Source organism: Podarcis cretensis (genome assembly GCF_951804945.1).
Source record: "Podarcis cretensis genome assembly, chromosome: 14".
Classification (NCBI taxonomy): domain Eukaryota; kingdom Metazoa; phylum Chordata; class Lepidosauria; order Squamata; family Lacertidae; genus Podarcis; species Podarcis cretensis.
Window position 1 is genome coordinate 40,763,951 of NC_137183.1, and position 22,857 is coordinate 40,786,807.

The following is a 22,857-nucleotide window of genomic DNA, read 5'->3' on the forward strand; positions in this document are numbered from 1 at the left end:
TCTGGTTTCAGATTGGATGGGAAACTGTGTTGAAATTCATGCCTTGCAGGGGGGCTGGACTAGACGACTAGATTCTTTCAAAGTGGAGAGTGCCTTTCCTTCACATAGCCATAGGGCGTCCAGCATTTGAGTCATGGACGGTGTTTGGTGCTGCTCGCTGCCTATGAAACCCAATGTGTTGAGTGGTAAAACCTCATTTCCCCATCATTAGATAACAAATGAGTCAAAGCTACTGATAAGCCAGAGAGATACTCGAGTTTCCGTTCTGCTATCTTAAGTGACTCTCGTGTCGTCGGCAGGCCCTGCTATTTTTCATGCACGTTTCCAGTCAAAACATCTTCTTAATTTCATTTATTTAGAAGAATATTTATAAATAGCCAAGTCATTAAAAATATTATGGCAGTGTACCATAAGGCCACGAAAACATCATAAAATTATAAAACCATAAAACACAGAACAAATGACCAACACTGAATCGAATTAATTCTTCGAAAACGCTTGGGGAAACACAGATGTTTTCAGCAGGCGATGAAATATCAGAATTGCAGGTGCCTGTCAGATTCCATTAGCATTCCAAATTACTGGTGCCACTATGCTAAAAGCCTTGGCTCACGTAGAAACTGAATGAATATGACTTGGATCCAAGAGTAACACGGAGGCATTTGGTCATTCTTTAATTTCCTTGAGAATCTACCATTTCTAAAAAAAGGCTAAGCTGCTGCCATCTGAATAATTGATCGTTCCTTTCATAGGTTTCAACCAGCCTCAAAACAGCTATCCATGCTAAACGTATTCTAGTATGATTGAATAATCTCCCCCCCCCCCCAGCATTAGGACTCTCTGGGGTGGGGTGAAAGCATTCCCATTTATTTATTACATTGTATTGATTATTACAGTGCCTGGAATCTGCTTGCCACAGTCTCCTTTAGTGAAGGTATCTTATAACATTCACCCTCAGAAATAGCTGCTGGGCTGCTGACCTAAACTCCACCCTTAAGCCAGTAAATCATAAAGATAGCTTTGGAATACATTTCCTTGAGTTTTGGTTTCAAAGCTTTGCACACATTTGGTGTTCAAAGGGAGCCGGAGGGGGCCTGACACACTTTTGCAATAACCCACTTAGCTACTGTAGTTTTGTACAAGGCTATGGGACATCACCAGAGACATCTGCAGAGACATAAGCAGAGACATCACCTTGCCAACAAAGGTCCGTATAGTTAAAGCTATGATTTCCCCAGTAGTGATGTGTGGAAGGGAGAGCTGGACCATAAAGAAGGCTGATCGCCGAAGAATTGATGCTTTTGAATTCTGGTGCTGGAGGAGAATCTTGAGAGTCCCATGGACTGCAAGAAGATCAAACCTATCCACTCTTAAGGAAATCAGCCCTGAATGCTCACTGGAAGGACAGGTCATGAAGCTGAGGCTCCAATACTTTGGCCAACTCATGAGAAGAGAAGACTCCCTGGAATAAAACCTGATGTTGGGAAAGATGGAGGGCACAAGGAGAAGGGGACGACAGACGACGAGATGGTTGGACAGTGTTCTTGAAGCTACCAGCATGAGTTTGACCAAACTGTGGGAGGCAGTGGAAGACAGGAGTGCCTGGCGTGCTCTGATCCATGGGGTCACGAAGAGTCAGACACGACTAAATGACTAAACAACAACAACAATGAGGTGGCAGAGTTTTCTTGGCAGGGATACTGGAGTGGCTTGCCAGTTCCTGCTCCAGGTGGATCACGTTTAGTCAAAACTCTCCACTATGACCTGTCCGTCTTGGGTGGCCTTGCATGGCATAGCTCATAGCTCTGGTCCATGGGGTCACGAAGAGTCGGACACGACTAAAAGACTAAACAACAACAAGAACAAGAAGAAGGGATTTGGTTAAATTTGATGAGAGACATGGGGTGAAGCTTGTGGATTTCATGGATTTCCCTCCCTTCCTCCTTATTTATTACCAAGCCAGAGGGGGCGGGGCATTGCCTGTGACAGCTTCCTCCTCTAAAGTCTCAGCTTTGCCCTTGTAGAACACAACAGAGAGGAGGATGGGGATAAAAATGAGAATCAATTGGCTCTGGCGCCACCTACTGTTAGGCTCCCTGCTGCCCACCCTACCAGTCTCAATGGCCTTGGCTCGGTGTGAGTATTTGGCAGGTAGAAAGCAGACAAATGAGGACCTGGAGCAACACAATATTATTTGGTTTATAGGGAGATGCTGCCCCTTTAAAGCAGGGGACCTGTGGCCATTCAGATGTTGCTGGACCACAACTCCCATCACCCCTGAGCATTGGCCATGATGGTTGGGGCCTGATGGGAGATGGAGTCCTACAGATTCCCCAACTCTGCTTTAGGCTCTTGTTTTACCCAGTGGGTTTCTGCCTTCTTTCTGCTACTGCTGGCACCACTCTCTGTCTCCCACTTGGAGGAAAGCAGAAAAGGTTTGTGTGTGGGGTGTGTGTCCTGCATTCCCCATTTCTGCTGCTCTCCATGGCTTGGGAGGTCTCCTCTGGACCTCCACAGTCAGCCTGCTCATTTGAGGCTGCCACAGTTTCAGCTGTGGTTTTCCAGTTCTGTTAAGTGTCGAGTTGATTTTTTAAAAAACAAACAGCAACACCAAAACAACATTGAATTTGATAAAGGAAAGAAATTACGCCAGTTTACATTAAACAGGGACAACTAGTGTAACATTTCCACATAACAAAATGCATTGTGCAAGGCAACTCAGCAGAGTCTTTTGGTAGAATAAGAGAATAAATGTGTGTGGGAGAGAACTGCAAAGGAAAAAATTATTCTAGACAATGAGTCAACTAAGAACATCTATCTATCTATCTATCCTCCAATAATCAACAAATAACATGTGTTTAAAGTCTTTCATTTCCATTTGTCTATATAACATATTGGGAACAAGTCGAGACACGCAATAGCACCAGGATCATGCTAATAATTAATCTCGGCCCTTCAAGATAAGGCATCTCTCTGAAATGAATAATAAGCTTCTAATCCTCTTCACTTCTATTTATATATGCAAAGAGTAGATACCGAATTCCCAGAGAATTTTCCTGTCTGACTGTCCCTCGCAGGGGAGGCGCATCCCATTTCATTGCCTGAAGCGAAATAGGAAGGTGCCTCTTTGCCCCTGTCCCACCACCAAATCCCCCTTACCAATGCCTCCCCTACCTGGGCTGTTTGGTGCTGCCCATGAAGCAGTGAGGACAACAGCAGGTTCATGTGAGATCTCATGGAGCACATGGAATATCACGAGATCTTGCCCAAAGTCACTGCTGCTCTCCACCAGCCATGGAGGCAGTGGGATGGGGTGCCCAGGGGGGCACTGCTTCTTGAGGTTCTGCCACCCAAGGTGGCTGCCTCAGCCGACCTCATGGGTGGGCCAGCCCTGGTCTCTCACATCTGTCCACAAAAGCAAACCCTCATGAATTTTGCATTCTGACCTAACGTGTCCCAGTTTGTGTGTTTTCTTCAGTGGAGGAAAATCTTACATCCAGCTCAATCTGGTGTTTAGCTTCTATACAAACTGAACCATTAGGCAATGTGCTATCCTACTTTGGAATACTGTTTCTATTGAAATCAGAGTAGCACCTACCATTCAGAGATTTTTGGCTACTGGAAAGCTTCTGTTTCACACAGGAGTTCTTAAAGAATTAATTCAGTTCGGTGATGGTTATTTGCTTGGTGTTTTTGATTCAATAGCTTTATGACATTCGCATGACTTTATTGTATACCACTGTAATTTTTTTTAATGAATCGGTGGTTTACAAATGCTCTTATAAATGAATAATTAAGTAACCTTTCAAAAAAGTTTACGACACATTAGCAAATATAATAGTACCTCTGTAGAAGGCTAGAGAACCATGAATGAACAACCTCAATGACAACCTCAATCTGCATCTTAAACCAAAAATAGATATGTTAAAGAAGAGGCACTGGAAAACAACCAGACACGCTTTGGAGGATGAAGCATGAGTCTTCCCAGCATGAACGTAATTATTTCTGCATGATTTTTTTAAAAGGCCTTTATTCGTGGAAGCAGATCCGTGGCAGTGATGCATTTGTTCATGCTTTCATCGGTGCATTGCAGTGATAAGCAAGGTTTTGTGAGTCATCCCCCAGTAAGAATAGGAGAGATATTAAGAATCTGTTGTACTGAAGTAACCATTTGTGAGAACATGTCTCAGGTAACGTGAGAACATGGAAATAATCACAATAGCAAAGGAGATTAGAGGGTTTTATATCAGGTGTCAGATCACTGATATATCTGACTCAGTGATGTCTACTCTGGCTGACAGGTACCCTCTAGGTAGCACAGGGTAGGCAGAAGGTTGGGATGGAAGACTCCATCACTCTGTCTTAATTTTCATTTGTTTCTCTTTTTTCTAATGATAAGTTCAGTTCTCCACATTTCTACACCAGTTTGCAGGGGTTTTTTTGGTTTAAGTCTTCCTGAAAATCACCACCATTTTGCTACAAATTTGTCAACTGTATGCATTTTTATATGAAATATCCACTAATTTGCACAATTCTGCAAAGCGATCTTCTCTTCTTGTGCAATTTTTTTGGTGTTATTTTCACTGATGCATGGATGTGTATGCACACACCAGTATATGCATTTTGGTGCCTATTACTTGGCTGGGGAAAACTGCATCGCAAAATTCAGGAAGGGCGGCTTTCGAAGGATGGACTGTGTTTTTCCAGCCTGTGTACTGAACTGAATCTCTCCTCCGCCCCTAGCAGAAGGTAAACTGGGATCTACCGGGTGATTTGCTGTAGATTTGCAAGGCTCTCTGACTCCCAATAGCTGATAATTTAGAAAAAGTTTCTCTCGAATGGGTGACCTTTTGCTAATCGCTTATCCTTCGGGCTCAGTGTTCCTCACTGGTAAAACAGGTGTACTAATTGGTTCCTTTTGACCCGGTCTTTTTAGAGTTCTGCTGGCTGATTTTAGAGCTTTCTGTGAAAATCCTTAATTAATTATGTGGCAATGTGGTTCTTGTGGGCTCCCACCTTTTGACTAAAGTAAAATTTGAAGGAAGGCTTTGCTAGGCAACAGGAGGCCTTTTTCAAGACTAAATTCTGTATGAGAAGTGATTTGGAGGAGTTTACTGCTACTGAAATATTAAACTTTAATCTTCTAATTCCCTTCAGCACCTCATCTGCATCTGGCCCGTGGCCCTTTCCCTACCACCTACCACCCCAAAGCAGGGAAACCTCCCTTCTCCCCCTGAACTTCTTTGCCTCCTGGCCATCTTTAATCATCATGCAAGGAGATGCTGGTCCTGGGATTGGTCCAACCAAAATGGGGCAGGGCAAGCAAGTGAGCAGGCGCTCGATAGGCTGTGGCGCTGAGGCCCACCTAAAAGAAGTAGCCTCTGATTGGTCCCAGCCCACTCTTTGAGAAACACCTATTGTTACAAAGCTTCTCTCTCATTTTCACCTGGCAGGGCAGGGTCTAGCTGCTCCTGTTTGGAAGTGCTGAACACCTGTCACGAAAGGAGAGCAATGAAATGCTTCATAAAGTCACTTCAGACGGCAGCAGTCAGCTATGAAATAGCACCAACCCATTTGCCAAGCAAGAGGCAACTGTGTAAAGCAAACAACAGAGTCAAAGTGTTGCTTGTAGTGCTTTCGGAGGGCAAAGTGTATGAAGAAAATCAACCGGAGATGCCTCAGCCATTCTGGCTATTGCTCTTCAGAACTGGCAGCGAAGTCTTAATTAATCCCATTTTACTGACTCATATCAGGAGAGGAAGCATTTTTGTTTTTTTTAAAAGGAACATTCTTTAAAGAGGAATGTTCAGCAGGGCATGTGGTACGTTGATTCCAGTGGTGGGTTTCTCCCCACCTCTGAGGATCAGGGTGTGAGGGTGGACAGAAGTTTGCCAAAGTTTGAATTTTATTTTGCCTACAGAGCAGGGCCCGTAATATCTGCTTGTTAGCCTAAGGCACTTGGCTTATTGAGTGGGGAATTAGTGGTTCCTGTGCAAACACACAGGATATCGACAAAATGCCTCGCCTCCAAGTTCTGTTGCGGTTATTTGACTCCTGACTCTCGTCTTAGCATAGGGAGGGCAAGAAAAAACTAACCAGGGGGAAAAGCTTCCTTTTCCTGCTAGGCCCAGTGTGGTGTAGTGGTGAGAGCAGGCATAGGCAAACTTGGCCCTCCAGATGTTTTGGGACTACAACTCCCATCATCCCTAGCTAACAGGACCAGTGGTCAGGGATGATGGGAGTTGTACTCCCAAAACATCTGGAGGGCCGAGTTTGCCTATGCCTGGGTGAAAGTGTCAGACTTGGGACCTGGGAGACCAGGGTTCAAATCACCTTTCGGTCACGAAGCTTGCTGGATGACCTTGGTTGGACCAGTCGCTGTCTCTTAGCCCCTAACCTACCTTACAGGGTTGCTATGAGGATTAAGTGGCGTGAGGGAGAACCATGTGTGGCACTTTGAGCTTGGAGGGAAGGTGGGGTATCAAGGAAACAAACAAGAAATAGTTGTGGGTGCAATGGACATGAAGCCAACAATGAAATGTATGTGGCTAATATAGTCATTGTGCATTGCTATAATTTGCCTACTGTTACTTCATTAACCCATTAGATTTGGCTTCGGGATCCTTCTTCCTGAGACATGTCCTGTCAGTCCCTTCCCCGATTTATTCAATGTATAATGTATTCTGCAACGGTATTGACACAATAGGTAAAAGTAAAGGGACCCCTGACCATTAGGTCCAGTCATGGCCGACTCTGGGGTTGCGGCGCTCATCTCGCTTTATGGTCCGGGGGAGCCAGCGTACAGCTTCCGGGTCATGTGGCCAGCATGACTAAGCTGCTTCTGGTGAACCAGAGCAGTGCACGGAAACACTGTTTACCTTCCCGCTGGAGCGGTACCTATTTATCTACTTGCACTTTGAACTGCTAGGTCGGCAGGAGCAGGGACCGAGCAACGGGAGCTCATCCCGTCGCGGGGATTTGAACCGCCAACCTTCTGATCAGCAAGTCCTAGGCTCTATGGTTTAACCCACAGCGCCACCCGTGTCCCTTTTATTGATACAATTCTAGCATGTTAATGGAGCATCCACACATCATTCTGTTTTGTTAGTTGTTCTGTGATGCTTCCACTGTGTTTCCTCATTATTGCCATCTGGAGAGATGTGCTTCTTCCAGTCTGGGACAACAGAAGTTCTAAGACCTGTGTGGATTGGAAAAGTAGCAGTACAGTGGTACCTCGGGTTAAGAACTTAATTCGTTCTGGAGATCTGTTCTTAACCTGAAACTGTTCTTAACCTGAGGTACCACATTAGCTAGTGGGGGCTCCCGCTGCTGCTGTACCACTGCCGCACAATTTCTGTTCTAATCCTGAAGCAAAGTTCTTAACCCGAGGTACTATTTCTGGGTTAGCGGAGTCTGTAACCTGAAGCATCTGTAACCTGAGGTACCACTGTATGTCCACCCTGATACTTGTTCAGGAGCATGCCGCATTGAAACTGAGAACTTATATAACCATCCCAGGAGAACCAATTTAGCCACCTTCAGATCCTTGGAAATAAATGTAATATTAAAAATAAATAAATGCATCCAAGGACAGCAGCCTTGTGTTTAATCTCCATCTTCCAAGCTTCTTTGGAAAAAACCCCAACAACCGCTCAAACTATTTAATTACTGGCCTGCCTAGGAGTGTTTCATGCACCAGCTCTTGAAAGGAAATCTCCATAGCAGCCTTGCTTGGGTCTTTGTTGGGTTTGGCACAGTCATCTAGAATTATTTATCCAGCTGCTGCAGAGATGGCTGAGAATATCCAGTGGCTGATATGAAGTTGGCTCGCTTTTGCAAAGACTCCCCTGTGATTGTATTGTGTTTGAATGCTGCGTTGAGGAGGATTGAGAATTACTGGGGTGGTGAGGTGTTCTGTGAGACTAGGATTTTGGGGGTGGGAAGAGAGAACCAGGCTGTTATAAAAAACAGAAGACTGAAGATCCTGGAAGGGGCTTGGATCAGTGGTAGAGCACCTGGTCGCAGGTTTGATCCCTGAGCTCTCCAGGCCCAAGGTAGGAAGACATCCTTGTCTGTATCCCTGCAAAACCAATTGACTCAGCATATGGCTGCTTCCAATCTTCCTGTGAGAGAGGAATAGGTAAAGGTAAAGAGACCCCTGACCATTAGGTCCAGTCGTGGCCGACTCTGGAGTTGCGGCGCTCATCTCGCTTTACTGGCCAAGGGAGCCGGCGTACAGCTTCCGGGTCATGTGGCCAGCATGACTAAGCCGCTTCTGGCAAACCAGAGCAGCACATGGAAACGCCATTTACCTTCTCACCAGAGTGGTACCTATTGATCTACTTGCACTTTGACATGCTTTTGAACTGCTAGTTTGGCAGGAGCAGGGACCGAGCAACAGGAGCTCACCCCGTCGCGGGGACTCGAATCGCCGACCTTCTGATCGGCAAGCCCTAGGCTCTGTGGTTTAACCCACAGCACCACCTGCGTCCCCTGAAAGGAATAGGCAGCAGCTAAATCAAGCATGGAAAACCTGATACCCGGGGAGATGTCATGATTAAAATGGCACTACTGAAATCCAAGCACCCATTTGAATGCAGTTAAGACCACAGAAAGCAACGAGACTTTGCATGCTTCTTTTTGCACTAGGCTGTACTTTGTTCTTTGAAGACTTCTACAAAGGCATTTTGTTAGTTAAGCTGGCAGAAACAGATTTAATTGAATATTTAGAGTAAATGATATTAAGGCCTGATTCTCAGGGCTACCAATTTCCTCACCAAGACTATAATGCAAAGGATGATGTTGCACAGACCTCGGAACCTCGTAAGCAGCTGAATACTGACCAACACATCTATCTCAGAATTGTCTGTCTACACTGAATAGCAGTGACTTTCAGGCATCTTTTCCAGGACAAACTGGACATGCTGAGGACTGGAGCTTGTAAAAGCATAAGAAGTGATTGCTGGATGAGGCCAAAGGTCCATCTATTCCAGCATCTTGTTCTTGCAGTGACCAACCAGATCCTTATGGGAAACCTGCAAGCAGAACCTGAACAACACCACACTCTGACCACTGGCCCTGCTAGCTAGGGATGATGGGAGTTGTAGTCCAACAACAGCTGGAGATCCAAGTTTGGCAAACCCTGGCATAGGGCAACCCAGAATGAGATGCAAAGAGGCATTGGGGTTCTTGCATTAAAGGAAATGTAGGTTCCCTCGTCTCTTTGAAATGTAATCATAGGAAGTAACAGATGAAATTATGGTACGGTTTGTTACTGAAGGCCGGAACAAGGTCATTTATTTGTTGCACATGAGAAAAACTAAAAAGCTCGCTCCCCCTCCCCCTTTGGTGGGTTGGGAGCGGGAGAGAGGTAAAGTGTGATGCTCATGGACTGTGTGATTAAACACTTAGCCAAGTAGAGCTGTTAAAAATTGACAGACACAGCAGGCGAGGAATAATTAGAGTGTCAGAATTTCCCCATGAGGGAGGCGGCAAGAGTTAGTGGGTAACATGGACCATTTAATGAGAAAGGCAGAAAGGAATTTGGGAAATGTCAACAGCAGCGCCGTCAGTCGGTGCTTTTATAGACCACAGCTGAGAAGCTCATGTGCAGAACCAAAGCTTGAGGACCACATTCAGTTGGGGAACACTAAATTGTCGCGTTGTGCTTAAATTCCATAGTTTCGTCCCAAGGCAGCAAACCTGGACTGGGACAATCTTGGCTCCCTTCTAAACTGCTGTCTGTCTGTTGACTGAACCTCGCCTCGTGTGGCTTAGAATGAGGGCCAGGCTGACTTGTTGCTCCCCCAAATTTTCAGGGCTGAAGGAGTGAATTTGTGTGCATGCATTTCACTTGAGCTCAACATCTGTGGAGGTTTTTCAGCAGAGGTTTCCAGGCCACCTATCCTGTTCCTCCCAATAATACAATCCTCAACAACTGTTCCAAAACCTGCAATGGAAAGAAACTTAGATTCTCTTCCCTCTACCCCCACACTGCCCTAATTCAAGTCAACTGCCCCAAAGACAGCAATCGATCTTTTTGTTGAGAGGAAGAATTAATTCCAGTCCATTAGACACCAATTCATTATCTTTGGCAGTATCCTGAGAAATCCAAATGCAGTCTGTTTACAAAATCACTCTGAAAGTCCCAGACTATGGGGAGATAAAATGTCATCAGGCTTTCAGGAAAGCATAGAAGTGAGGAAGGCTTACCAAGATGGTTTGGGGTGTGACAACCTCTCATTTCTAATTATTACTGACTGTAATTGTCATGGAACTGACATCGGAGCCAGAAGTGGAGGCAGGGCTCCCAAGCGATGCCGAAAGGGCCAAGCAGGGAGAGAGGGAACTCATCGGCTGGGGAAGGAAATCAGCGTAACACCAGGGATAAAGGGGGGCAGTTGGGGGAATCGGAGAGGGGTCTCCAGGACTCTTCGCTGGAGACCAGCGGGGAGAGCACAGGTCCTCCTCTGCCCACACCCACCCTGCGCAGAAGACTTCTGTGCAGGGAAAGTAGGCGTAGACTTAGCGTCAAAGAGCTTTTGTGCTGGAAGAAGTTTAAGAAACGCCCACTGACGGATTCTGCTAGCGACTGAACAGTCACGAAGTGAAGGGCTGTCCAGTCAGGAAAGGTTTAACCAGGCTACCTAGCCAGGTGTGGTGGCAACTTACGCACGAGCAACCCCCATACATTCATTACAGTAATGTTTGCATATCATTGCTATTCTACTTCCACCTTACAATTTTCTACTTTATATACCTGCCAACTAATGCTTCATTCCATGCATCTGTCAAAATGGGTTTGAGTCTATGAAAGCTTACGTTATAATACATTACTTAGCCTTTAAGGTGCCACAAACCTCTTTGTTGTGTATTTTGGTTTATTATCTTCAGTCCGCAAGGCAGAGTATTTTGACAGCTGGGGACTTCCTTTACAGAATTTATTTTAGCATTAACAAAGACAACCCAGACACCTGAAAAAGCCTTTACAAAATTCTTCTCTAGAAATTAGCTTGCAGCTAAACCAAGCAAGGCAAGGGAAAAGGCAATATTTTCCCAGTTTTGCATGGCACAACGGTCAGGTTTATAAATTCATGAACATCACTTCAACCTACCTGCACCCTGCAATAATCCTCAGAATCTCTTCTTTGTGTGCCTCCTCCACAAGAGGTTTGGAGGGTGGCAACACAAGAACGGGCCTACTCTGTGGTGGCTCCTCATTTGTGAAATGCTCTCCCCAGGGAGGTTTGGCTGGGGCCTTCATTAGACACCTTTAAGCACCAGGCAAAAATGTTCCTCTTCAACCAGGCCTTGGGCTGGTTAACATCTTATACCCCTCTTAAATGAGTTTGGGGGGTATTGGTTTATTTGTTCTTGTTTTTATTACACATTTTCCCCCTCTTGCAGTGGCGTAGCGTGGGTTGTCAGCACCCGGGGCAAGGCAAGTAATTTGCACCCCCTAAACCTAGACAGCATCTTAAAAAGTAGAGACATCACCTTGCCAACAAAGGTCCGTATAGTAAAAGCTATGGTTTTCCCAGTAGTGATGTATGGAAGCGAGAGCTGGACCATAAAGAAGGCAGATCGCCGAAGAATTGATTCCTTTGAATTATGGTGCTGGAGGAGACTCTTGAGAGTCCCATGGACTGCAAGAAGAACAAACCGATCCATTCTGAAGGAAATCAGCCCTGAGTGCTCACTGGAAGGACAGATCGTGAAGCTGAGGCTCCAATACTTTGGCCACCTCATGAGAAGAGAAGACTCCCTGGAAAAGACCCTGATGTTGGGAAAGATGGAGGGCACAAGGAGAAGGGGACGACAGAGGACGAGATGGTTGGATAGTGTCTTCGAAGCTACAAACATGAGTCTGACCAAACTGCGGGAGGCAGTGGAAGACAGGAGTGCCTGGCGTGCTCTGGTCCATGGGGTCACGAAGAGTCGGACACGACTAAACGACTAAACAACAACAACAAACCCATGGATTTGCGCCCCCTAACCCGTAGATTTGCGCCTCCTAACCCTAACCCCCAGATGTTGCGCCCGGTGCGGCCGGCCCCCCCTACACCCCCCACGCTACGCCACTGCCCTCTTGTGTTTTTATGCTGTGAACCACCTTGAGATTTTTGGATGAAGGGTGGTATGCAAATGTAAACAACAACAACGGCAACTGAAGATGCCTTTTCTAAATCAGACCCTTGGTCCATCTAGATCCCTATTGTCCATGCTGGCTCTCCAGGGCTTTAGGAAGGAATGCCCTCACAACCCAACCTGGGGATGCCAGGAATTGAACCAGGGACCTTCTGTAGCCGATGATCTACAGCCCTTCTCCTCAGGAATGCTGTAGAACAGCCTTTCTCAACCTGTGGGTCCCCAGATATGGTTGAACTACAACTCCCATCACCCCGAGCTAGTAAGGCCAGAGTTTAGGGATGATGGGAGTTGTAGTCCAACAACATCTGGGGACCCACAGGTTGAGAACTGCTGCTGTAGAACAAAGATAGGGACTGGGCAGAGGAGGAATGGTGGAGACCACCTCCCCATCCTGACCCCTCCAAGGAGGAGGAAGACAGGATAGATTTACAGCAGGGCTTTGAGGGAGGTCACAGCTCAGAGGCAGATGAGGGGGAAAGTTGGGAAATCATGGGAGAGCCAGAACAACACCCGGCTGACACGTCATTAGAAAGCATTCCAGACCCTCCATCTCCCAGAACCCGGCGAGCCTTAAAAGTAGGAGAGCAAAGGCCTTAAAGACAGAGGGCACGTAGCAGCACCTGTAGAAGAGACAATGAGAGTGATGAATGAGGAAGTGGGAGAGACGAGGGGTGGAGATTCACTCAGGACAATGGCCTTATCCAAAAGGCTGGGTTCTATAGCCTCTCTGTGCAAAGACTGAAATAAAGAAGGATGCTAAGAAACTTTTCCTTGTCTTTATAATTCCTAGGCAACCAGCCGGAAGCTGCTGACAGCATCTTGACAGATAGGGAATATCAGACCTGGGGCCAACTAGGTCTCTCTATCTGGCCCTCTTCCCAGGTCATGCCTCTTCCCTAGCCACCCCCTTCACTGGTCCTGCTTCTCATCCCCCTGGAGTATTTCTGCCTGGCCCAAATGTACCCTAGAACTCTGCTGCTTACTTGTCTAGATAGTGTACAGAAAGGTTGTGTGAGAGCTCACTTGACTCTATGGACCTTTGGTCTGCTCCAGCTGGACTCTGCTTCCCACAGTGACATGCAGGGAGATGGAATGGGCTGCAACAGAAATTTTTAGGGTAGCAAAATCACTTGACCCAGCAAAAGGTAGAATCTGAGGTGGCCCCTTTTGACCTCTGCTGTTGTGAAATCGGTGACTTCCCTCTCTCCCATTCTCATGTATACCTATGTATTTATATATATATATATCCAAGGTGATATTATTGTGCAGCCCCAGTGAATGTTCCTGCCCATTGTGACGATTTCCATTTCCACTAATGATGTTGTTTTAAAGCTTGTACCATCTGGTTCTCCTCTCATCTGCTTTTAACCTGTGATCCTTCTACGGGTTGCTGTGCCATCACATAAATTATTGCTGAACTCCGAGGTCTCCGTCTTAATGCAATCCGTGTTCACAAATACTTTATTGCTCCACAACCTTCCTCTGGAATACTGGTGCAAAAATATGCTTTTAAGCAAGCTACTGAATAATTTCATTTAAAAAGGAAGAAAACTAGAAAAGTGAGTTTGTATTTGAAATGGGAAGTACTTAGCCAAACCATGAAAGTTGAAGTGAGGTTATTGTTTCATGATCACTGAGATGGAAGTAGCTACGCAGCTGATCTGAGATGTTTTCCCCTCCGTGCTGTGTAAAATGATGAAGGAACCACAGTGGCTATCTCTGGCCCTGTGTATGTGAGAAGCTGCAGGATCTGACTGTAGCTCCCTGTGGAGCTCAGCAGGTTCAGCAGGCTCAGCAGAAAACCAAGATCTGCCAAACTGCCCAAAATGTTTAAGGGGAAAATGAGGGAGGGAGAAGCTACAAAACAACAACAACAACCCAAAGAGGACTGAACAGGCTCAGTGGGCTTTGAATGCCATCTCTTTTAGGGGGAATGAAAGATGAAGAATGGTAATGGAATGGAGTCTCCTGCGAGAGGGCATGGCTGGCTGCAACCCTAAACAAAAGCATTGCAGCTCCCGCTTGATATAGCTATACCCTATAGCCATACACTATAGCTATACAGTTTGAGAATATTCAGCTTATTTATAGGTAAATGGGAAGGCTTATGATATCATAACAGAACCCCTGAACACATTCAAGCCTCTCTATCTAACGTATGTGACTCTTCCCAAAGATGGAAGAACTCCCTGTGATTTGTTCTGTCTTCTTTTATTTAAGACTCTTAAGCCTACAGGAGCAAACCCTCATTTATTTCCTGTCTGTCTTAAATCCTGTACAGATCAGCTTGACATCATTTCAATGGCTGAAACTACCATGATGCCCGAGGAGATAGAACTGGAGATGGCAAAGATCCAGAGACTTCGGGAAGTCTTAGTCAGGAGAGAATCGGAGCTCAGGTTTATGTAAGTAAATAGTTTTTTCTCAGTGATGGGTGGTACCCATTGGGACTGGTGAGGTGGAAGGCAGGGAGCCCAAACAGTGGATGGAGCCAGAGTCAATGGCAAGCTGGTCCAAAATTCACAAGAAGGTTAAAAGTACATGGGGAAAAGTTCTGCATGGGAAGGTCAAAAGCTCATCCTAGGAATCTGAAAATTCACAGGACGTAGAAACATAACCAGGACTCTGTCCTCTTTCTGATTGACTAAAAGGCCAGGAGGAGTGGAAATACTGAATATAAGTCCAACCAGAAGATGGGGTAGTTAGTGGAAGGAAGTTGTGGAGTCAGAGAATGGATCTACACTCGTCGTTTATCACATTAAAATGCATTATTACAATGTGACACCAGAGGGCGCTGCAGAGCACTGAGCCACTGACGAAGGGAAATTGCCATTGGACCTTATAGAATGTTCAATTTAATCATGTTTAGAAGATCAATGTAGATCCAACCAGAGATTTGAGGAACTGAAGTCCTGCAAAAGAGAAGAGTTGAAAAACTGGAAAGTGTTAGAGATGGGCACGCATAATTTTGTATAGCTAATTTTTATTAGGCAACTAATATACGGAATTTTAAAATCCGCTCAGTAATTCTTCTGTTGTAGCAATGATGCATGATTTTAAACTTTTATTCCTTATATTGTATTTTATTGTATTACAATTAAGTGTAAGTGTACGCCATTGACCTCCCACACTTTGGGCACCCCTGTTAAAGATCTAAAGGCTGAGGCATTGGAATTCTGGGTAAATAAAGATGGCAGCCAGCCCCCACAGATGGCAGCCAAGCTTCAGTCCCATTCACTAGTGGCTCAGCTGCCAATCTACCACTAAAATAGGCACTCAGGGGCTCTAGGCGAGGGTGGTGGGTGGAGCTTCTCAGTCAGGCCCAGGAGGTGACCTTCTAGCACCTGGGCCCCTCAGCCATTGCCCAAGCCGACTGGCACCAGGCCTGCCCTTATCATTTCTTGCCCTGAGCAATCTCCTCCTATTACAACGTCAATCAGGGAAGCCGAGTTTCAAGCCTGTAGCAAATTTACAGCAAGGGATTAAAAGCTTCTGGAAATGATGGGCCTTGTCAGCACAGCCATTAAGTATGTCACGATCAAAATAGTAGTTAGGAGCAATCGCACCTTTAGGAGCAAGAGCAGGATTAGGAGCCACCCAGACCTGGTACTGTACAGTCAAGTAAACACCTGTCTTGTCAAATTCCATCTAGACCCAGTGAGTCAGAGTCAAATCCATGCCTTATGAGCACTGAATTTTCCCCCTGACGTTTTGCATCTCGAATAGTGCAGAACATTTGCAATCAAAATGTTTTTCTCCCCTGTAGAAAAGGCTACGTAGGGAGCCATCTGTCTATCGTGCTTTGTTCATTGACTTTTCCTCCCTCGGCCTGTTTGTTTTTCGTTTCCAGTTTGCCCTTTTAATTTCCCCAGTGTTCACAATGGAAGCTTCGCTCGGCGCTATTTATCACTGATCAGGTGGGAAGATGTGAAGGCCGCCGCTGGGAGAGCTTTGGCAAACCTCTCCTGTTTGACTGGGGCTTTGCCTTCTTCCCCCCTAATTCATCTTCCCAGGAACATTTTGCCGCTTGAGGCAAACTGGGAAATGATGCCTCCCACTGGCAGTTGTAACTCTGTGAGGGGAACAGGAGTCTCTTAACAACTCTGAAAACTATTAAACTACAACTTCCATATAACTTGGGGGAAGTCATGACTGTTTAAAAGTAGTATGCTTGTTCTTTAAACATACAGTTCGAATGTGGCCTAAGAATAGACCCAATTAAATCAATGGGACGTTACTGTCTTGAATCCTATTCATTCCAATTAGGCTGTACTCTAAACCAAGGGTAGTCTTTGTGCCCTCCATATATTAAAAGGTAAAAGTAAAGGGACCCCTGACAGTTAAGTCCAGTCACAAACGACTCTGGGGTTGTGGCGCTCATCTCGCTTTACAGGCCGAGGGAGGTGGCATTTGTTCGCTCCGCAGACAGTTTTTCCGGGTCATGTGGCCAGCGTGACTAAGCCGCTCCTGGTGCAACGGAACACCGACACCAGGGCAGCGCACGAAAATGCCATTTACCTTCCCGCCGGAACAGTACTTATTTATCTACTTGCACTTTGACGTGCTTTTGAACTGCTAGGTTGGCAGGAGCTGGGACAGAGCAACGGGAGCTCACCCTGTCACGGGGATTCAAACCGCCAACCTTCTGATTGGCAAGCCCAAGGCTCAGTGGTTTAGACCACAGCGGCACTCGCGTCCCTTCAGATATTGCTAGATGGCAAATTCCATGGCTGGGGCTGATGGGAGTTGTAGTCCAACAATCTCTGGAGGACTCCACATTAGCAACCCCTGTGCTTAGCATGTGATGCTCTACATCTGGAGTATTAATGTTTGATGTTTTATTGAGTTTTTAATGTTGGGAGCTGCCCAGAGTGGCTGGGGCAACCCAGTCCGATGGGTAGCATATAATAATAATAATAATAATAATAATAATAATAATAATAATATATTAATAATCTCTATTTGGAGACTTGAGATCTCACTGCTTGGCACCAGCAGATCCCCTGTTCCTCACAATATCCAGTATCCATTCCCCAGAGAGGCATTTCATTTCTTAAGTCAGTTAATAATAGCTACCAAGTGTGCTGCTTCATAATCTCAGGAGCAATTATATCTCATGTTGCAGAGCATGTAGAGAGACCCGACTTTGCACTAGTAATCAAGTGCCTAGCAGGCGGCCCAACCATTTTGTCTGCTGGCCAGAGAAGGCAATTAGTCCGTGTCCTCCTCTGGCTGCTTGCAATTAGAGAGCGGTTTCTTCTTCCAGTTGCCCTCTTGCCTCCCCTCTGCAGAGAACCAAGATGACCCCCCTGCTTGGTCTGAAATACTTTCATAAATATTAACAGGGCCCTGGAAATGTTGCTCTGAGAAATCTTATATAGACAGCGGATCTGTGTAGAGAGGTGAGAGAGAGAGAGAGAGAGAGAGAGAGAGGGAGAGGGAGGGGGGGAGAGAAAGAGAAAGAGAGAGGGGGGGGAGCATCAGGGCCAGCCCTGTTCCCTGAAGTCCAGTGACCCATGTACACACCTCAGGCAAAGGGGTCTGTACCCATCTCTGCAGGCTACAGATGGTGCATTCCTTGATAATTATAATTATAGTAATAATAATATGCTGTCCATCTGATTGGGTTGTCCCAGCCACTCTGGGTGGCTCCCAGAAGAATATTAAAAACACGATAAAACATGAAACATAAAAAAACTTCCCTAAACAGAGCTGCCTTCAGATATCTTCTAAAAGTCAGATAGTTGTTTATTTCCTTGACATCTGATGGGAGGGTGTTCCAAAGGGCGGGCGCCACTACTGAGAAGGCCCTCTGCCTGGTTCCTGTAACCTCACTTCTCGCAGGGAGGGAACCACCAGAAGGCCCTTGGTGCTGCACCTCAGTGTTTGGGCTGAATGATGGAGGTGGAGACGCTCCTTCAGGTATACTGGGCCAAGGCCGTTTAGGGTTTTAAAGGTCAGCACCAACACTTGATGAGTTGAGTCTGCACTGATGTGAAAACTCCTGCAGATACCAGCACCTCCAGACTGTGCCACCAGAAGTGTGATTCTAGATCACATACTTTACTGGTCTTCTCATAGTCCGGTGACTTCACTAGAGAGATGCCTGGCAGTGCTGGCTCAAGGATCTTCCCCATTTCCAGTGTTCCTTCTTCTCCAGGAAAACTGTTGCCTTCTAATTAACACTGTAATTTCCCTCAAAGACAATCGTTCTCATGATATGAATCCCATTTCTCAAAGTGCTGTTGCACAGAACATAATAGGCAATTTGCTTATTGCTGAGCATGTGTTTAATATTGGTTCCTCCCCACCCCCCAGAGAGAAGCAACATTTTAAGATGGTTAATTAAAGGAAAAGGTGCTGCCGTTTAATGCAATGACGCCTGTGTGTGTGTGTGTGTGTGTGTGTGTGTGTGTGTGCGCATAGCTGTCAACTTTTCCCTTTTCTTGTGAGGAATCCTATTTGGAATAAGGGAATTTCCCTTAAAAAAAAGGGGAAACGTTGACAGCTATGTGTCTGTGTAAAGCCGGTTCTGTGATCAGAAGGAACCAAGCAAGAGCCCCAGAGAGGAAACCTAAGAATTCTAAGCTGGGCTGCAATCCTTTGCTCCCTGGGAAGGCATTGCGGGAGCCGTAGGACAGCACAGATTTCCTCCTTTGTGGTGGATAGAGAGGTCTATGTGTGGAGCACATAGTAGTGGCAGCTGAGACTGGTTGGAGGGACAACAAGGAGCCTAACAGTAGGTGGCGCCAGAGCCAATCAACCAATTCTAAGTTTGTCCCCATCCTCCTCCCTGCTGAGTTCCATAAGGGCAGCATTGAGACTAAAAAGTTGGAAGCGGATAGCCAGGACTGGTTTTGTAAGCAGGAAGCCAGGCAGGTGGTGTGTGGCTGAGGGCAGAATGAGGTTGACGGGTCAGCACCCCACCGCCTTGTGCCAGTCATGCACAAAATGGCTGCCATGGAGGTGTGAGTGGCTGAGTCTACCCAAAGAGGAACTGATCAGGAAGAGCAAACCAATTCTCAGGAGGATATCATTATGGAGACCTTTTGTGGGCATCCTAGGAGGTCATGGCAGCTACCCTGGCATCTGTGGGAACTGTGACCTTTGGATTACACTGCTAAAAAGATATTTTTCATATAAGTACAGTAAAAAACAACAACCAACAGACAGCAAGCACCATCTTAGAACAAAAATACAAATCAACCGAGAACCTGCATTATTTTTTATTGACAAGCACACAGAAAAAACTCCTCTGCAGCAAAGAGAATTAATCTCTTGTATGATTGCAGGAAAAGGATTCTGATCTCAGCAACAACAGAATATGATGCCAAAATGTATGAATACACAGTCATGACTAAGCTTACAAGTTGTATGAGAGGAAAAGAAGGAAGGCAGAAACTCAATAGATTATTATTTATTATATTTATTCATTGCCTTTTGCTCTGAAATGCCTCAAAGTGAATTTAAAAACCGCAAAAAAACCCAAGACCTTAAGCGCTTAACCATATATATATCAGAACTGGAGTTTGTGAACTGTAAATGGAACATGTTATTAACCTCTAAGCCGAACAATTCTTCTTCTTGATTGTGAACGTAGTAACCAAAAATTTTACTTTCTTTCTTCTTCTTCTTGCATATTAATGTTTCTATTTATTCAATTGCATTTTTTCCTTCCTTTTTTCCTATTTCTTACATGCTTTTGAACATATTTTTAATAAACATAAACGCTGAATGTAACTGACCTGTAGAAAGGACTCTATGAACTGGAAAAAAGGGTTGTAGGTACCCTTGCTAAGTATGAAAATCCTTTAATAAAAACAACCTCAAAAGGGAAATAAATAAACATTAAATAAATAAATATATATAGAAACAATATTCACTAATCAAACTGATTCCGCAGGAAGATGTAAGTAACACATATTATGTTCCCCACCCTGATTTTTTTTTCTGTTTTTCTAGGATGGATGATATCCAGTTATGTAAGGACATCATGAATTTGAAGAAAGAGCTGCAGAATTTAGTGGCAATCCCAGGTATTTTCATTGTGAATATTGTTAGCAAAGTCACTTAAATAACACAGAGGGAGTCCAAAGAGAAAAGTCTTGATACCCCTTTACTGAGAAAACTGAACCAAGCAGAGTATAATTTGAGGAGAAGAGAACAAAGGTTCCGTTTTTCTTAGTTCAGGCTTTGTACATAGCATGGTGACATTCAACCAAACATACAGAGCAAAATTACCTCAGAACTACACAGCCAATCAGAGCATGCACTACCTCACTCTGCTTGGTTGCTAAGCAATGCCTCCATCCATCCATCCATCCCCCTGGCTAGTTAACTTTAACAGAATTAACCCATAAATTGCACACTGAATGATCCCTGCTGTTGCACTTCCAGCAAATATTTGCTTGCATTTCAAACAAACAAACAAACAAACAAACAAACAAACAAACAAACAATAACACCCCAATGAACAAAGGCCCCCAAATTCTATCTTGCTCTGGTGCATCCGCCATCAACCAACTTGCAATCTGAGCTATGGACCAGGAGTTCCCCAGTTCAGACCTTGTTTCTTGCCACAAACTCACTAGGAGGCCTTAAAAAAGCCCTCCGTCTCTCAGACTTAGTCCTCCCACCTGCAAAATGGGGAATAATACTGCAGCCCTCCCTTACATGGTTTTTGAAAGCATTGCAATGCAAGCAAAGTGCTCTGAAGACCCAGAGTGCTATACAAATGTTAAGGATGGTGATTATTTATTACAAGCTTGGCTCTGTTTCCATCTGTGAAACGCTGAAGGATATGAAGATAAGGCTGTAGGAATAGCAGTTGTCACCTGTTCTAATTAATCAAGGCAGCATTGTGCTGTAAAGCTGGGACTAGAGAGTGGGGTGATGCATCAGTAACAGAGACTGCGCATCAAAGCAACATTTTTAAAAAAATGCTTTGTAGGCTTGATTAATACATTCAGCAGTGGCGGTGTGGTTATCGTTCACATATATAAAACCAGATACGCACAGTCAGAAGCTGTGTGCATTTATAGTTTTACTGTGCTAGTGTAACAGATACACATACACAGCAAAAAACCAGTAACATCCTTCCACTTTAAAATAGAAAGATAAACAGCGGCTGCATTCACATGGCCATTTATTCTGTTTTTGGGATTTGCACATTACACTTGAGTTTTCAAACAACCTAAAAGCCACTTTGGGAAATATAACAGAATAAAGAACAACTTTTGTTATTATTATTTTTAATTGTAATTGTTTTAAAACAGAAAATGCTATAGGTGTGGTTAAAAAAGAAATAATGGAGAATTCCCCAGATGCCTGGGATCCAGGTTTAGGGCAAGTACTCTTTGGTGAGAGAACCCCAGCAGAAATTTAAAATCACAAAACATGCAGCAAAGTAAAGTATGGAAATCTAGTCTGTTAGGTAAAGGGACCCCTGACCCTTAGGTCCAGTCGTAACCGACTCTGGGGTTGTGGCGCTCATCTCGCTTTATACAGCTTCCGGGTCATGTGGCCAGCATGACTAAGCTGCTTCTGGCGAACCAGAGCAGCGCACGGAAACGCCGTTTACCTTCCCGCCAGAGCGGTACCTACTTATCTACTTGCACTTTGACATGCTTTTGAATTGCTAGGTTGGCAGGAGCAGGGACCGAGCAACAGGAGCTCACCCTGTTGCAGGGATTCGAACCGCTGACCTTCTGATCAGCAAGCCCTAGGCTCTGTGGTTTAACCCTCAGCACCACCCGCGTCTCCACAGTGCCACCCGTGTTACACCTTTACAATATCCCCTTCCAAGTTTTTTGCAGAGTTCCCCACTTCTCTTAGCATGTAAAGAGATCACATATTTGGTAGTTAAAAATGGTTTATTTGCAAACTCTTCAAAGATCAGCTTCATGTGCTCTTCCATGCATCAGCAAGAAAAGACAAGCAGCACAACTCTGGTTTCACAATGGTAAATGTTTATGAATTATTTGTACAGAAACACAAAGATGGTTTTCTAAAGTCATGCGGTCTAAGCTTGGAGCATCCAGCTTAGACATCCTTTCTGGCAGTTCACATGGTGGGAGAGAGAGAACAAAGAGTTTGGTTACCCTTCCTTCCAAGGTGAGGGGGTGTGACCTAGCTAAGCCCAGCAGAACAGCTTACTCTTTGGTCTTAACCCCTTCATACATTAAGTAATAATAATAACTGTCAGAGCTGCCTCTAGGTCCCAGCTCACAGAGGACCAACGCTAGGCTGTCGTAATGTACAAAAGTCTTTATTGAAGTTCAATTTCCATTTCAAAGCCGCAGCGCGCAGCCCTACATCTTAAACCCTAGATCGGCGAAGTCCCGTCTGAGTCTCCTCCCCTCTGACACCAGTTTAAGATCCTAGCCCTGCTCCACCTTTTCTGCTGCTTCCTCCTCCTCTGGGTCCTCCTGCCCGCTGGGGCATTGCCCTTTCTGGACTCTTCCGACGCTGAGTCGCTTAGCTCCTCCCCCTGCCTCCTGCGGGCTTTAGGACCCGGTTCCCAATCCTCATTCTCTGCTGTCCCGCGCTCCTGTACATTTGAATATGCCTCTCGCGCCAACCCAGTGACCTTTCTCCTAACCGTTACACTACTTCGGTCACTGCTTCCCTCTTCCGGGATACTGGCCGGATCTGACCTCCCCTCCGTTGTCCGACTTTCTGATGGAGGCGTGGTCAGCCCTGCCTCGT

At 45.4% G+C, this 22,857-nt stretch overlaps 1 protein-coding gene across 1 annotated transcript in view; it reads left to right on the plus strand.

The window, feature by feature from the left end:
* The window catches only part of LOC307202457 (bMERB domain-containing protein 1), a 45,686-nt gene that overhangs the window by 11,426 nt on the left and 11,403 nt on the right, over positions 1-22,857 (plus strand). The window contains exons 2-3 of the mRNA XM_079952454.1: positions 14,432-14,555; positions 20,113-20,186. Coding sequence (XP_079808580.1) covers positions 14,432-14,555; positions 20,113-20,186 — 198 coding nt within the window. The remainder of the gene's footprint in view (positions 1-14,431; positions 14,556-20,112; positions 20,187-22,857) is intronic.